This window comes from Ornithodoros turicata, chromosome 1 (assembly GCF_037126465.1).
Source record: "Ornithodoros turicata isolate Travis chromosome 1, ASM3712646v1, whole genome shotgun sequence".
NCBI classification, from domain to species: Eukaryota; Metazoa; Arthropoda; class Arachnida; order Ixodida; family Argasidae; genus Ornithodoros; species Ornithodoros turicata.
In genome coordinates this window covers 235,083,517-235,097,859 of record NC_088201.1, presented here as the reverse complement: position 1 = coordinate 235,097,859, position 14,343 = coordinate 235,083,517, and the positions used below count along the sequence as shown (strand labels likewise).

At 45.7% G+C, this 14,343-nt stretch overlaps 1 protein-coding gene across 1 annotated transcript; it reads left to right on the top strand.

Moving 5' to 3' along the window:
• Positions 1-5,749: 5,749 nt before the first annotated feature.
• On the top strand, positions 5,750-12,251 carry LOC135396365 (zinc finger protein 211-like). The gene is made up of 2 exons (XM_064627302.1): positions 5,750-5,891; positions 11,908-12,251. The coding sequence occupies exons 1-2, from the start codon at positions 5,750-5,752 to the stop codon at positions 12,249-12,251; spliced, it is 486 nt and encodes a 161-aa protein (XP_064483372.1).
• Positions 12,252-14,343: the final 2,092 nt, after the last annotated feature.

The following is a 14,343-nucleotide window of genomic DNA, read 5'->3' as shown; positions in this document are numbered from 1 at the left end:
TTCTGCTTCTGCTGTGTGATTGAATGTCGTCAATCTTTGCCTCCTGAGGATCCCATTCGATGCCGCCAAAGACCCCTCTCGTTTTCATTGAGTTTTTCCTTGGGTTGCATTTCAGGGTGACTCGCGGAGGATGCACGTTGCTGCGGAGATTTCATCCGCGCAAGCACGAGATGGAGCTTTTGAAATGAATTCCCTTTACACGTGGACTCGATCTGTGCTCAGAACAAGCACATGACACGTGCGTATTTCGTGTAACAAAGTGTGATAATGCAATAGGTTTTTTTTGGGAGTGACTTTTTCGGGTTAAAAACCTTTTTGGGGTTCGGGACGGCTGGGGGGAGAAGAAATCGGGCGCCATCGTGAAGTCCGTAATTCGGGGAGAAGTCGGATTTAACCCCGAATTGGTCGGGGGTAAGTTTGGGGGAGTCGGGGGGGGGGGAATAACTGGGCGGAATCAGGTTTTCCACGAAAAAGTCGCACCCTAAATATCTTACACGTGCGTTGATGACGGGACGGTGTGTTATTTCTGCAGACGACAAGGACTCTCAAGTGATGACTGACTCACTTAATCCTGACTGACGGCAATCCAGAAGATGTGGGTTCGTTTCCTACAGCTGGCTAACCTTTTCAGTGACTTTTATCCTTCACTGACCGGCTGACTTTGACGATGAAATGTGCTTATTTGTAGCAGATTGTTTCAGCAGGTTTCTACTACAAGAGGTGTCACTTCACTATTCACTGACGTTCACGGTTGATGTTGTTTTCGGTGTAGTGATCTTTGCATATCCTCCTAAGGTTGACCACAAACAGTCTACACAGTAATCCTATCACGAAAACCTTAAAGGAGTACAGAGGGCCATCCAAAAAATTTCAGACTAAGACATGTGATGAAAGTGTGTGTCTCATTATACCAAATAGTGCGAAAGGTTTTGATGTGCGCAATTTGTTTCCCAGAAAAAAAAACATACATAAACATAGCTCCGCGCGTTCACCCTTAACTCGCCACTCCAGCTGTAACGAGGATGAGGAGGTGTGATGCCACATCACCGATGACGGCATAAGGAGACTCGTTCTGGTTTGCCAGTCAGTGGGGGTCAGCGCTTTGTCCCTTTGCCGCCGTAAACCTGTTTTGCCAGTTCTCCCGGAGAATTGGGGATAGAAGGAGCGGCCGAAGCATTACCGAGCAAGGAGAAAGCCTTCATCAGAACCCAGAACAGCCGAGTAGCAGACAACATTTCTCTAGGCCAATCAGCGAGCGTTCTCCTTACAGCGTTAGCGCGAGGTTCCAGGCAGATCACAGGCTAGTACTGCTCTTCACCACCGTTGCGCACGGTCGCTTTTTGCGGCGTACTTTAAAATCAATTTCTGCGATAATTATGACTCTGTGGTGTAAATTACTTTGAATGGTGCATCTTACTGGCCTACTTAACAGTTTTATAGGAAGAAAACTGGATGTTAAAAATGACTTCTGTGCTACTTTAAGAACCGGTGGAATTTTTTTATCTCTCATGGACAAGCAGTAGCGCTGCTAGCCTCGTAAGAAGACATCAGTCCGTACCCACATATGTGACTTTCATTTGTCTCTTGGCCTTAAGGATGATGTTTTTATACAGGGTGTTCAAAATTAAGCTTTCACTAGCACTTTATAAATCGGCAGAAAAAGAGAAAACTGGTGCTATTTTTTCTGTTCCTTGAGTAAGAAACAGGTGCTACATAATTAGCAGCACCTGTTTCTTACACAAGTAGCGTAAAGTTATCATCCGGTTTCCTGTCATCACTGTGTTTGCGTAGTGCTCATGGAAGCGTAATTTTGAACGCCCTGTATATTTAGGTGCACTGACAGCCTCCTAGTACATCACAAGGCAGGGGTGGGGAGTGAAAACAATATGGTGGCAGCTTTAATGTCTGAACGGAACCTACAAGGTGAACTTAACAAATTTTACAGATTTTGATAACGTCGTAAAAATAGAAAAATGGCGTCTAGTGCTCCAAACTTCGCTGACTGATAGTTGAAGGATGAATAATGTAGCTAATGAGGCGGGAATGCATCATTAGAAATATTCTCTTTTGTGTTTTTGGCATGTTTTATGTTGCATTTCATACATTATCTCGTCACATGTTTCCTTTATGTGTTCTCTTATCACCATATCATCACCACAACCTACTATCTAAATGTACCATCTCGGTCCCTCTCCTTGTACCTAACACCCTGTGTCTCAACTCGAGGCTTCACACATCCGTAAGACGGTCACGATTTTCAATCTTGGGGCCTATAATAATAATAATAATAATAATTTATTTCACCAGTGACACTTTGTGAGGGGATACAGACAAAAAGCTGCAAAAACTGCAGCTTGACGAGGTCTGACCCCCCCTTTGTACACTCGACAGATACAACAAAGCAATGACAAATAACAAACCAGACGCAACCAGAATGCAAAGCGAACAGCAATGACAAATAGCAATGCTAACACATTAAAACCGTTGTCACGGGGAACAATGTTGAATACATAACTGTATAGGATGTAAACAACAGAGAATGAATTTAAAATGATACTGCATCCCCAACGTATTACCATATACAACAAGAACAAGTGGCTGTACGAGGTAACACTTAAAACATTGAAGCATGACACAATAGCAAATATCATAAATGGACAAAAAAGTTTTGTGAAAGGAGGAGAGATTACATGCGCGGCACATTCATACTGCATACATACTGTTAATGTATTCAGTCAAGGGTCACACACACAAGGGTCATAAATAGGGCCCGGAATTTTAGGCCTTGGCCTAAAAACGCCTATTAACGCCTAAATGTGACATTTTCGGGGTTGCCTACCTTTTGTCGTCTCTGTCGAGTTGTGCACTCTTTTAACGTTTTTAGGTGCGTTTTTAACATTTTTATGTGTGTTTTTAACGTTTTTAGGTTTAGGACAGCCTTTTTTTTAGATGTGCGAGCGCGCCTTCCAGGCTCATGCTGAGTGCTGCATTTTGCATTTCATTTCTGCATGTTTGTGGTTTTTCTTCGCTTTTTTTTTTTTGCCCCTTGTGCCTTTTGTCCTTCTTGTCCCTTTTTGTCCCTTGTGCCTTTTGTCCCTTTTTTTTGAGCGTGGTGGCCTTCAGTACCTCGATTTTCCAGAAGGGCTCCATGTATATTTGATCAAAAGATATGGCCACTCTCGGCCCTTCAAGACCATCGAGGCCGAGGAACTAAAAGTATTGTTCGATACATGGTCCTTGGCCTCCTCAGCATTCGTGTACCAGAAGTTGAAAAGCTTGTTCGGTATCACAGCCTTTAAATGAGTGCGTTATCCTGCATGGGGCATTCCGAAATATCAACAAACCCGAGGAGCGTACCAGATTAATCCACCTATTTTTGCGTTTCACTGCCTATTTTAGTATTTTTGAGGGCCTAATCGCCTGCCTATTTCCACCGTTTTTAGTGCCTCAATTTCCTGACCCTAGTTATAAATGAAGCACAGTAATGGGTCTTCCTACTGCAGGAAAGACATTCGTTCTCTGAGGCAGTAGAAAGAAAGAAGGATGTACTCTGTTTGAATTTGTGATGCATGATCCGTAGAATCCAGTTATTCCGTAAATGATCTGTCGATGAGTGGCCTACATCAAAACGGGAATGTGCTTGCAAATAGTCAGTGAAAATCTGCAAAGGTCAGGGGAGTTTGAAGGCTTGCAGCTTGGTGGATGCCCTGACAACTATTTGATTCTTTTGTACTACCGAATATTTCTTTGCATTAAGCCATATTGCAGCCAGTTGTGGCGGGGAACACGAAATGTTTCGCCGTACCGCGAATTGCATGGCACAGCGTTTCATTATATCGAGCTTTCTTTGTTTCAGGATTCAGCGGGAATCACAGGTAGCGGAGGTCACGCTGAAGACTGCGCTCCTCCCGCAGGCTGTGCTGCCTCAAGTTTTTCCTTGGGTTTTCTGCGAGACTTTCCTGACGAATGTTGGCACAGTTGCTCCTGAAGTCTGCCCAGGATGCATACTGACCCCTCCTGTCCCCCACTCCTCCTTGCTGTCCTCTCTCCATCTGTGCACATCTCTATGCCACAGAGCTAACTTTGGATTAAAAAAAGAAAACTATGTTACGTATTGTCAACGTTCAATCGAAGAGTGCCGCGGTTCTGGGAAGTGCTTCTTCTGTCGTGCTTGTTTAGAGTGGTGCCCAGTGTACTTGTGTGTAGTGTTTGCAGACACTGAGCATCACAAGTGACGCTATTGGCTTCTACAGCAACATGTTCACATTTGTTATTGATCCTGTATTGATCCTGTGCTTTTTTCGACCCCGCAAATGTGCCACATTATTATTTTGTGATTTATAGTTACTTTTATAGTTACTGGGTTAGATTTAGCCTTCTAACTTTATCCGTAATACGAAATATCCAGTTTGTGTGCCACGTGTTTGTTGAACACTAACTTTTGTTAATTTCTGTAATGTGCAAGGGGTAATGTCTTTCTCGTGACGAATCAGATGGGCTGTCGCGTTTGCAGAAATGAATGTGACTTCTGAATCGTGAGTCATTTCATCGTGAGGAGCACAATACTTCCCTTTCCCTTTGCATAAATGCTAGTTGGTTGGTGATGCCCCATAGTTTCATCAATAAATGTTAGCAAGTGTAGCGGCAGGTTTGTCTTCTTCTGATGGATTCCGTTGTCTTCATTAGCTCACGAGTGTAAGTACAAGTAGTTCGCGTAATAGTTCCTGGGTGTTGTTGTTTATCTGTTGCAATTGAATTTGCTGCAACTGTCTTCAAGGCACATCCAGTATTCTCTCTCACCAGCTAAAATATTGTCCGTCTTTTTGCAATTTGAACTCTCTGTACTGTTCTTTTTTTTTTTTTTTTCACTACAAGCGGTACAAGCATTTTGAAGAAATGGTCCATATCACTTCCTAGAGTGTTATGTTTGTTGCACTTGGACACTTACATTGTTTATGGCAAACTAAACAGCAGATTTAATTGAATTTGTCTTTCAGTCCTTAGTCAATGTGAAGCGTCACAAACGCAAAAGAGACAGTGACAGCGACCCCTCTTGTGGAAATGTTTAGCAACTTTTAACTTGCACAATTCTGGAAGATGTCGATGAGTGTGCTTTCAACAATGACTTAAAGATTTTGACAAAGGTCAATCTAATGTTGTGGCTGTTGGAACTCCAAAAGGAAAGTGATGCCCACATCTGCTGTAATTTAGGGCCTTTTTTGGCACATACTTTTGGGGGTGTTTATTTAGAGGTAGAGTTCACACCAGCATAAACAGGAAAACAAGCGCAAGGTCGACATTCGGGGGTTCATACGAGTCGCATCATCACAGTAATTTCACTCCTTTTACTTTTACTTTACTTTCAAAAAGTTTTATTCTGGTGATGGAGCTCGTATGACCCCTGAAACATCAACTTTATGCGTGTTTATGTCGTTGCTGTTTGTGCTGGTGTAAACTCTGTATTTAACTAAAATGCAAACTCCCACCCCTGGACCTTCTTTTTAGCTATATTTTAGGGGTGTTGCAAGATTTCTCGGGCTCATGGAGGGGAAATCACTAGTTACACCCCTCTCAAACGGTGCCCCTGCCTCTTTTCTGTTTGTTTGTCGCCCTTGCTCACCTTCCTTCACGTTTGAAGTGAACCAACAATATTTGAGCCTTCGTTCATTTAATTATAATGTTTTTATTTTTTCCCCCAGGTATCAAAGAGGAGCGTACGGCGGAAAACGTCACGTGCCTTGAGTGTAACATGATGTTCGCATCCAAAGAGCACCTGAAGAGACACAACCAGTCGGAGCACCGCCCGAAGCGACCGGCTTACCTGTGCAGCACCTGCAACTACGCCAGCGCCACCGCGAGTGCGATGGAGGAACACAAGAGGAGGCATGCAGGCGAGAGACCCTTTGTGTGTCAGGTGTGCTCCAAGGGTTTCACCCTCAGGGGAAACCTGACGAAACATTTGAGGGCAATCCACGCGGGAGAGAGGAAGCACAAGTGCTCCTCGTGTGCGCTCAGGTTCCACCAGAAATGTGACCTACGCAGGCACCAGAGGGTGCACGCTAAGTGATGGACCGTCTGCATCACATCTAGCTGTCGTCTGCTAACATTCCCACCGGAAGTGTGACGACGACGACTTTATTTCGAGATGGAGAGCGGGGATGTTCATCGCCAGGGGCGATGCTCTACCCCATTGCTGGTGGGGAATGAAATACTGAGCCCCCTCACAGTAACGATCAAAGTCGGATGGTGCCCTGAAGTGTCAAAAGAGCTTTGAGCGCAGAGCGTTGCTGGGCTGGATTGGGCCAGGGACCGTGCAGTTTCGATATAGGGAGAAGGGACGAGAGTCCAGCTGACGTAGAGACCCGGAGAGCGCGGTTCGGGAAGGTTGGTAGTGGGGGCAGTGAAGAAGAATGGGCTCCAGGTGCTCTAGAGCACCACAGTGGCAGCAGGTGGGAGAGTCAACTTGTCTCAAGCGGTAACGCCACTGAGTCGTAAAGGCCACATCGAGTCGCGTTCGGCGGATTAACGCAGCGTCTCGACGAGAGGTGTTTCGTGGCATGCGGAAAGCGAGCGTTGGGTCAACCCTGCTCAACGTAGATGGGGGAAGAATGTCGGTTGTCCATTGGCGGGAAGCCGGGGGTGTCACGAGGGGTCGCAGAATGGAACGATGCAGAAATGTGATCTACACCATGACCTACTGGATTGTAGCGACCGTGTCATAGGCACCTCTTCCCGGCGCCGCATTTGGAGGCCACCGGTGGCACCACTCATCGGCCCGGTTATTGCTTCCTCAATTTCTAAAATACTTTGTACTTCAGTTTACCTTAGCATTGCTGTACAAGTAGTGGATGTCCCAAGGGGGATGCTACTTTCTAAAGTACATCATCATCATCATTTTACGCGTTTTCGTTGGAGCTGTTTGCTGTCGTCTGCTACAATAGCCACTCGTCCGCTTCTGCGCGTTCAAATTTCAAATTTCCATCGTCCAATCATGATGTACTCGTGGGCCAATGTGTAGCACTTTTAGCAGATGGTAATGACATGGTCGTCAGAATCAAGCAGGTCGTGATCTACGCATGTGTGAGAAACTGCGCTAAATGGTAGACCTACTGCAATTCAAGCTGTCGTCTGCATCATTGTCGTCTGCTCAGGTTCCACCAGAAATGTGATCTATACAGGAATGAGACACTGTGTGCTAAAGCAGCGCCTCATCGATACATAATGGCTGTTGAGTGAACGACGAACCCTCCCTCTCTTACACAGTGATTCCGCCGCTGTTGGCGTTGCAGCTAGCAGATGACGTGCGCCGCTGAAATGTTGCCGTAACAGACGACATGTCTACAACCATACAAACCATACAAAACCATACAAACGTGCGCAATGGGACGATGATGGATTGACTGGACGATCCGAGCTGTCGTCTGCATTGTTGTCGTCTGCTCTTCCACTGACCGCAGGAAGGACTTTTTCCAGTTGTGCTTTTTTCCAGACGGTGCACTGTGTCCACATTCAAGCTGTACTCATTATATGTACACATGCATATTTTGCAATGTGTGATGTGCTACATTACATTACGTGTGCACAGACGGTGGGGAGGCCTCTTCTTGCCATGTATTTGTCAACGATGGATTGTGCTTGCGGATGGCAAGGATGTGCAAGTGACGCTACAAACTTCAATATACTAACACTATGTTTTTTCTAGCATATTATGCTCACATTTGTCAATATTATGTGCTTTGTTTGATGTTGCAAATGCACCACATTACTCTGTTGTGATGTCCGTTGTCTTTGTCATAGTGGGGGATTTATGCAGGGTTTTCATCCCCCAGGGTGGTGGTGGGGAGCTGGGATTTCGTTGAGGGTCGGGGTGCCACCTGTACCTGCTGACTTTTCGGATCATTTGGGGTCCTTGAGGAGACATTTTGGGAGGGTACTGCAACGTCTTTGCAGTTGAGGTGGTACCCCTGCCTGTGAGGTGGACCATATGCAGGGTGCTTTTTTTTTTTATCCTTCACAGATTTTTCTACAAAAAAAAAAGCTATGAGCACGGCACAGTTGTCTTTTTTTTTTAAGTTGAGTTACACAGCCAGGAAAACATTCTTTTGGTGTGGTTAAGTAACTATACGATGACTGATTACCTGAGATTAATGGACTTTTTTTATTAAGGAATTTTGGGCAAAAGCAAGACAGAAGAATGATAGACTATCCTCATTGCAAGCCTTTCTTTTAAAAATCTGTTGAATATTTTTTTTAAATCCTGAAACGTGCAAATATCCATCACTGAATTTCGCTGTGCAGAGGAACCAAAACCAGAACTGAGCACCTCAAAAGCACATCACCTTCACCGGCGGAGGCTCATCTGGGCCGGAAAGCGGTTGATCTGACCAGCGGGTCGTGACCTACTCCAGCCGTCTCCGTCGCTCCAAAGCACGTCATCCTCTCATGTGGAATGACGTCAAGTTAAAGACTTCATTAATTTTAGGTAATTGGTCATCTTGTGGCTACGTACCTTCTTTGAGAAGACGTCCACTTCCCTAGCGGACCTAGCTTTTTATTTTAAAAAAGTCTGCAAAGGAAAAAAAAATACAACAGCCTGTATAAATTCCCTCAAAATGTCACAGCAACCAGTGAGATCCCTCTGTCTCTCGCGAACTTATTGGAGCGACACCATATGTACAGGTCCCGACAAAAGTTTACGGAACACGCGAGCGGTGTATTTTCTCCTCGGTACGACACCCTAGCGGCAAGCGGAAGCTGGCGAAATCAGGCCAGTTCACTGCCTCAAAGGGGTGGACGACTGCGGTCTTAGCGACACACAGCGGTAGTTTCGGTGTGATTACTGTTGTATGTGCCCGCGAAGTGAGTTGTATTTAACTGTTGCGCTCGTCAACAACTCGTGACTCAACAGTTGTTTATCAGCCAATCAATTATCAATGTCAGCGTCAATTGTTTATCAGCTCATCACGCGTCGTCCATAATAAAGCAACTGTTTACAAGATATCTTTCTTTCTCTTGTCTACATGTCATGGCTTTCCAATAAAAGCAATACACCGTAAAGTGTTGCCACCATGATTCATCCTTCTTATCACGATGATAGCGGCGATCTCCCTGTCTCAACAACCGTTGAATCACGTGTTGTTGGCGAGCACAGCAGTAAAATCCAACTTACTTTGCGGGCACATACAACAGTAATCATACCGAAACGACCGCAGTGTGTCGCTAAGAGCGCAGTCGTCCACCCCTCTGAGGCAATGAACTGGCCTGATTTCGCCAGCTTCCGCTTGCCGCTAGGGTGTCGTACCGAGGAGGAAATACACCGCTCGCGTGTTCCGTAAAAGTTTTGTCGGGACCTGTACAACACGCAACTGTCCTTCGGTTTTTGGTGCAGCATCCAGCAGAGCAGTAGGGGGCTGGCCAAGTGACTTATGCAGAACTACCCCCCTTTCCCTTCATGGCGCAGTCAAGCGATTTCAGGGGTCCAAACTCTCCAAAATCTTATCTTTGGTACTTTTTCTGGAAGGGGAGAAAAAGAAAGCGAAATCCTCCTCCTCGCTCGCGTAAAGTCCTCATAGAACCTCTCCTAAAATATTGTTGCTGTCCCCCCCCCGCCCCCCTACACCCCCAAATATTTGTGACACCCCCGTTTTCCTTCACTGTGCACCCCCCTCTACGAGGGGGACCTTGTTATTTGAGCTTTGGACACACACTGGCAGTGATGCTTCTTCAGTTGATTATTGTACCGTGTACAGTCCAGCGCAGTCCTGAATGATGATTGAAACCTGGGGAACGGTAACGGGAACGGAAGCGGTATATTACTCAAATTGAATATGTTGGCGGTAACAGAAATGCATACCACGGTCCTTCGTTTCCGGAAACAAACAAAAATGAGCACACATGGTATTGGATTCGGGCAATGGCTGTTCTTGTTGCGCGATGACGAGAGCGACTTTTCAATTAATCAATCAAATAGAGTTTATTGTTGACCAAACAATATGCATACATTTACGATACAGATGGAGGTCCTATAGTTTATTTTATATTATTCACTCTGGGTACTCCTCAGTACCACAAGAGAGTATAGAACGCACAGTATTAGATCTCGAGGGTACATGCGTCCCTTTTACCCTCCTCAGTCCCCATAACTCATGCGGTCAAAACATGACACCAACACAATCGACTCCACAACACCACTCTCTGATACAAATATGGTCAATATGGCACGTAGTGTGTTAACATGTTAGCTGTTAGGACGCCTTGGTGCCAATGCTTTTTTGAGATGTTGACACAGTACATGCCTGGTAGCACCAGTGATGGCCAGCAGTTAAACTACGTTATTGTAGTTAAAAAGTAGTTATAAACTACTTGCAGAAATGTAGTGCTAAGTACTAGTTAAACTACTATTTTGACTTGATAACTACTAGGTTACTGCAGGCGCCAACTATTTCCGATTTTGCTGCAAGCTTTGCGGCACGATTGCACTTCCGACTGTTACCTTGAGCTACTTGTTTGGTGAGAACTGAGGTAGAGAGCAATTGTGTCATGCATGTGTACTAAATCTTCACTTTTAATGCTTGTCTACTGGAGCCTCATTTACTGCGAAATAATTCTGCAACTTAGTTTGTCGCGTAGGCACAGGAAAAATCCCGCCGCAAGCTTTGTGTTTGACGATCGTAGCAATGGCTTGAGCCAAAGTTTATCATTGCTCGTGATTCATATTTAGATGTCCAAGAACACTACAATGGATTGGTGTTGACGGACAACGTTAGGTAGTTATAGATGATGTTAAAATACTTTGCAGTAGTCAAAGAAGTAGTTTTAACTACTCCTTTGAAAACTAGTTGAACTACTAGTTAAACTACTCCATTGCAGAGTAGTTAGTAGTTATAGTTAAACTACTGCACAAGTAGTTAATGGCCATCACTGGGTAGCGCTATTGGTTCCAGACATTATTGAAGACTGCTCAAGTGGCAGGGATGCTATGCTCCAAAACATATTAGCTACAGTTTAATTTATTAGGCGTAATCATCATCTACCAGATTACGTCGAGTAGCAGTTAAAATTATCGCCTTCTACGCCGGGGCTGCGAGGCAACGCAGGTTCGAATTTGGGCACCGGCTGTACTGTCAGAGGTCTTTCTGCAGACTTCTTAGACAAATCTCTATGCAGTTCCTCCTGAAGTCTGCCCAGGATCCGCACTAACCCCAATTGTTCCCCCACTTCTTCCATCTGTCCAATTCCATACGACGCTCATAACCAAAGTTGCTCAGCGGTGCTAACGCGAAACGTGAGAGAAATAAAGTATATGTCGTCTCTCTCGTTTTCTCTAGAGTCACTAAATAAGCTACGCTTCAGAGTATCGACACTGAGGCAAAGGGTTGCGAGCTGGTCTCGCTATGTTGTTTGCAGCACCATCCGTGGAGCGCTTTTTGAACTGTTGCCTTCTTCCACTACCGAACTTCATCTTCATCTGTCTCTGCTTCCGAAGTAGAGGTGGCGCTGGAGGTCAAACGGAAACGACATGGAGGCTCCAACTTGACCCTTTTGCCTCAGTGTCGATACTTTGAAGCCATGGGGGCGTTTCCAGGATTTTTTCCAAGCCGGAGGGGGGGTGGGGTGCAAACCCTCACCCACCCCCCATACCGAGTTTCTTCTGCACACTGTCTAGGTGTCCAGAGGTTCCTATTATGACATCTGAGAATAATCATTACGACTAAAGAGTGCACTATTTTCACGAGCAACCTTGGAGTTCCGCCGGGCGGGGGGGCACGGCCCCCTTTGCACCCCTCTCTGTACGCCCCTGTCAGAAGCGCAGCTTATTTAGTGACTCCCTAGTTTTCTCCCGTCAAACCTTACTAAGACTAATCAACATGAGAGACTGGTTACCTTTTTTCTTTTGCCCTTTTACAGGCATCGAAGCAGAAGGTGGAGCAGCGAGGCGCACCAGGGGGCAGCGCAGGGAGGGCCGCCCGGTGGAACGCGTCCACAGAGGGCGCCACAAGTGCCGCTTCTGCCAATACTCGAGCGACCACACGACGCACGTCAGGGACCACGAGCGGGTGCACACGGGGGAGAGGCCCTACGTGTGTGCCGTGTGTACCAAGGGGTTCACCTCCAAGAGGAACCTGGGGAACCACTCCAAGACGGTCCACGAGGGGCAACGGAACTACGGGTGTTCCGTCTGCGGGTACACTTTCACGCAGAAGATCCACCTGCAGAGACACGCTCAGCGTCTGCACTCGGTCCAGGACTGACCGTGGAAGGGGCGTTCAACGGATCTCTCCTCGCGTCTGCCAACCATGACGTAGGGCCCGACTTTTTCGGGTTTTATTTTTGGCCAAATTCGGGGGGTAAATATCGGGTGATATTTTTCATTTGAAAATTCGGGTTAAATCCCGTTACGGCATATTCTGTCGTCAGGAATTCGGGTGATTTTTTTTTGTTTAATAAAAATTTGTCTTAACATGGAACTAATGTTCAGCAATGTTATCAAACTTTATTTTAATGCACGCTTATGAGTGTGCCACGCGACCCGGACGTTTTCGGGTAGATTCGGGTTAAACCCGAATTTTACAGATTTCGTTCGGGGGGTAAATATCGGGCGGATACGGGTTCAACCCTAAAAAGTCAGGCCCTAACCATGAGGTGCAGGCCAATAGGAGAACCCGGAGCGCAGGCGCATTCCAAGCCTCTGCTCTCACATAAGAGATGGCGCAGTGTTAATGTTGTTTCCAGAGCCGTTTATGGAGAGAGTTTGGCCACTAGGAGGAGTCTAACTTGAACCGCATCGTGTGACGTCACGGCTGAAAGCATAGGTCGAGAAGTTGCGCATCAATAGGAACTCGTTACGAGTTAAGTTACGGTGCGAAAAATGTAACTAAGTTATCGACAAAGTTCTTCAGTGTGAAATGTAACTCACAGTTACGGAGTTATTAAAAAAAAAAAAGAAAAGGACGAGTTACATCCAAGTTGTTTCGGACACGAAATAGCACTACACATGTGCAGCGTGTGTAAGCAGTTGAGTTCGACATCGAGTCGCCTGCGGAGGAGTGCAACGCGCTTAGACAGTTTTCGTTTCATCCGTCCAATGTTTTGTTTCGTTTCGTCCAGCAATTCGAACGCTTTGTTGCATCTTACTCCCTGTGGGAGCACAATGGCTCACCTTCATTTAAATGGCAGCGGTTCTTACTTCCTGAATAGAAGTACTGTCATTGATTGAATATCACGTTTTATGTCATAAAATGCAATGAAAGAACCAGAGAGAAAGCAAGAAAATATGTGGACGTGAGTGAAAAGCGAATTAAAAGTAACGTGGAACTTAAGCTTAAGTTACTGTGGCAAAGTTACCCGAAAAAGAAACGAGTTCCTCTGAAAGTTACCACGGCGAAAATGTACCGAATTAAGTTACAAGTTACCAAAAAAGGAACTTAGTTACAGTAACCAGTTACCTCGAAATCTGGCTGAACGACATCCCACGCCACGCTCTACTGTCCATATGTTTATTAAGAAAAAAGAAAGAAAAGAAAGGTAAGCAAGATGGATGTCGGCTTGTTATTAAAAAAAAAAGTGAAAGGCAAAGAAAATAAGAAAACAAAAAGAAGCAAAGAAAAGGAAAAGAAAAATGAAGAACACAAAACTAAAGGTGAAGAATCACACACTCTGGCGGGATCCTATGATGTATGCAGAACAGGTATAGAAATAAGAGGAAGGAAGAACAGAAGAAAAAAAAACAGAAAGAACGTAAACAGTGAACATGTGCACAACTGAAGGCATTACGCCTTTGAAAACTGAGTGCAAAAGGAACAAAATTCATTGAATCCTCCGATGTTTGACCCGAAATGCGAGCAATATAATGAATACGGTCAATGAAATGGAGCAGCCGGAGTTGAACCCGCTCCCAACGCGTTCCGAAGAAGATCCTACCATTACACCTCACTGGCAGCTGCTGGTGCCTTTTCGACTGCTTCGTTTCATTGATCTGATTGCTTTGGGCGAAATTCAGGCTATGCGTTGTGTCATCCTCTGTGTTTCCTCGCCTCACCTTCTACTGTGATAATGAGTGTGGTGGGCGGATACATGTTTTACAAATTTCAAGATGCATTTTTGGGGTTGGTGCCTCTTCGCTCTTTGGACCCGGGCACGCCGAGCCCCAAAGGTTGGTGTCAGTCTCTTAGCGGGACTTCCTGGGCGAGGCGGCGCCCCCCCATAGTTCATGTTCCGGGGGGGCAAGGGCCCCCGCGCTCCCCCCGCAGTCGGTGCCTATGCTCCTGTCTAAGCCTCGTTCAGACGTTGGTTAGGTTGGTGCACCATGGCCATACGTGGGGAAGTTACTTTTATTTTGTAGTG

Bases quoted from the DNA above. Each gene is read 5' to 3' on its own strand.
- LOC135396365 (XM_064627302.1), top strand. From the start codon at position 5,750: ATGATGTTCGCATCCAAAGAGCACCTGAAGAGACACAACCAGTCGGAG. The intron at 5,892-11,907 runs GCGAGAGACCCT...GCCCTTTTACAG, and splicing joins ACACAAGAGGAGGCATGCAG to GCATCGAAGCAGAAGGTGGA.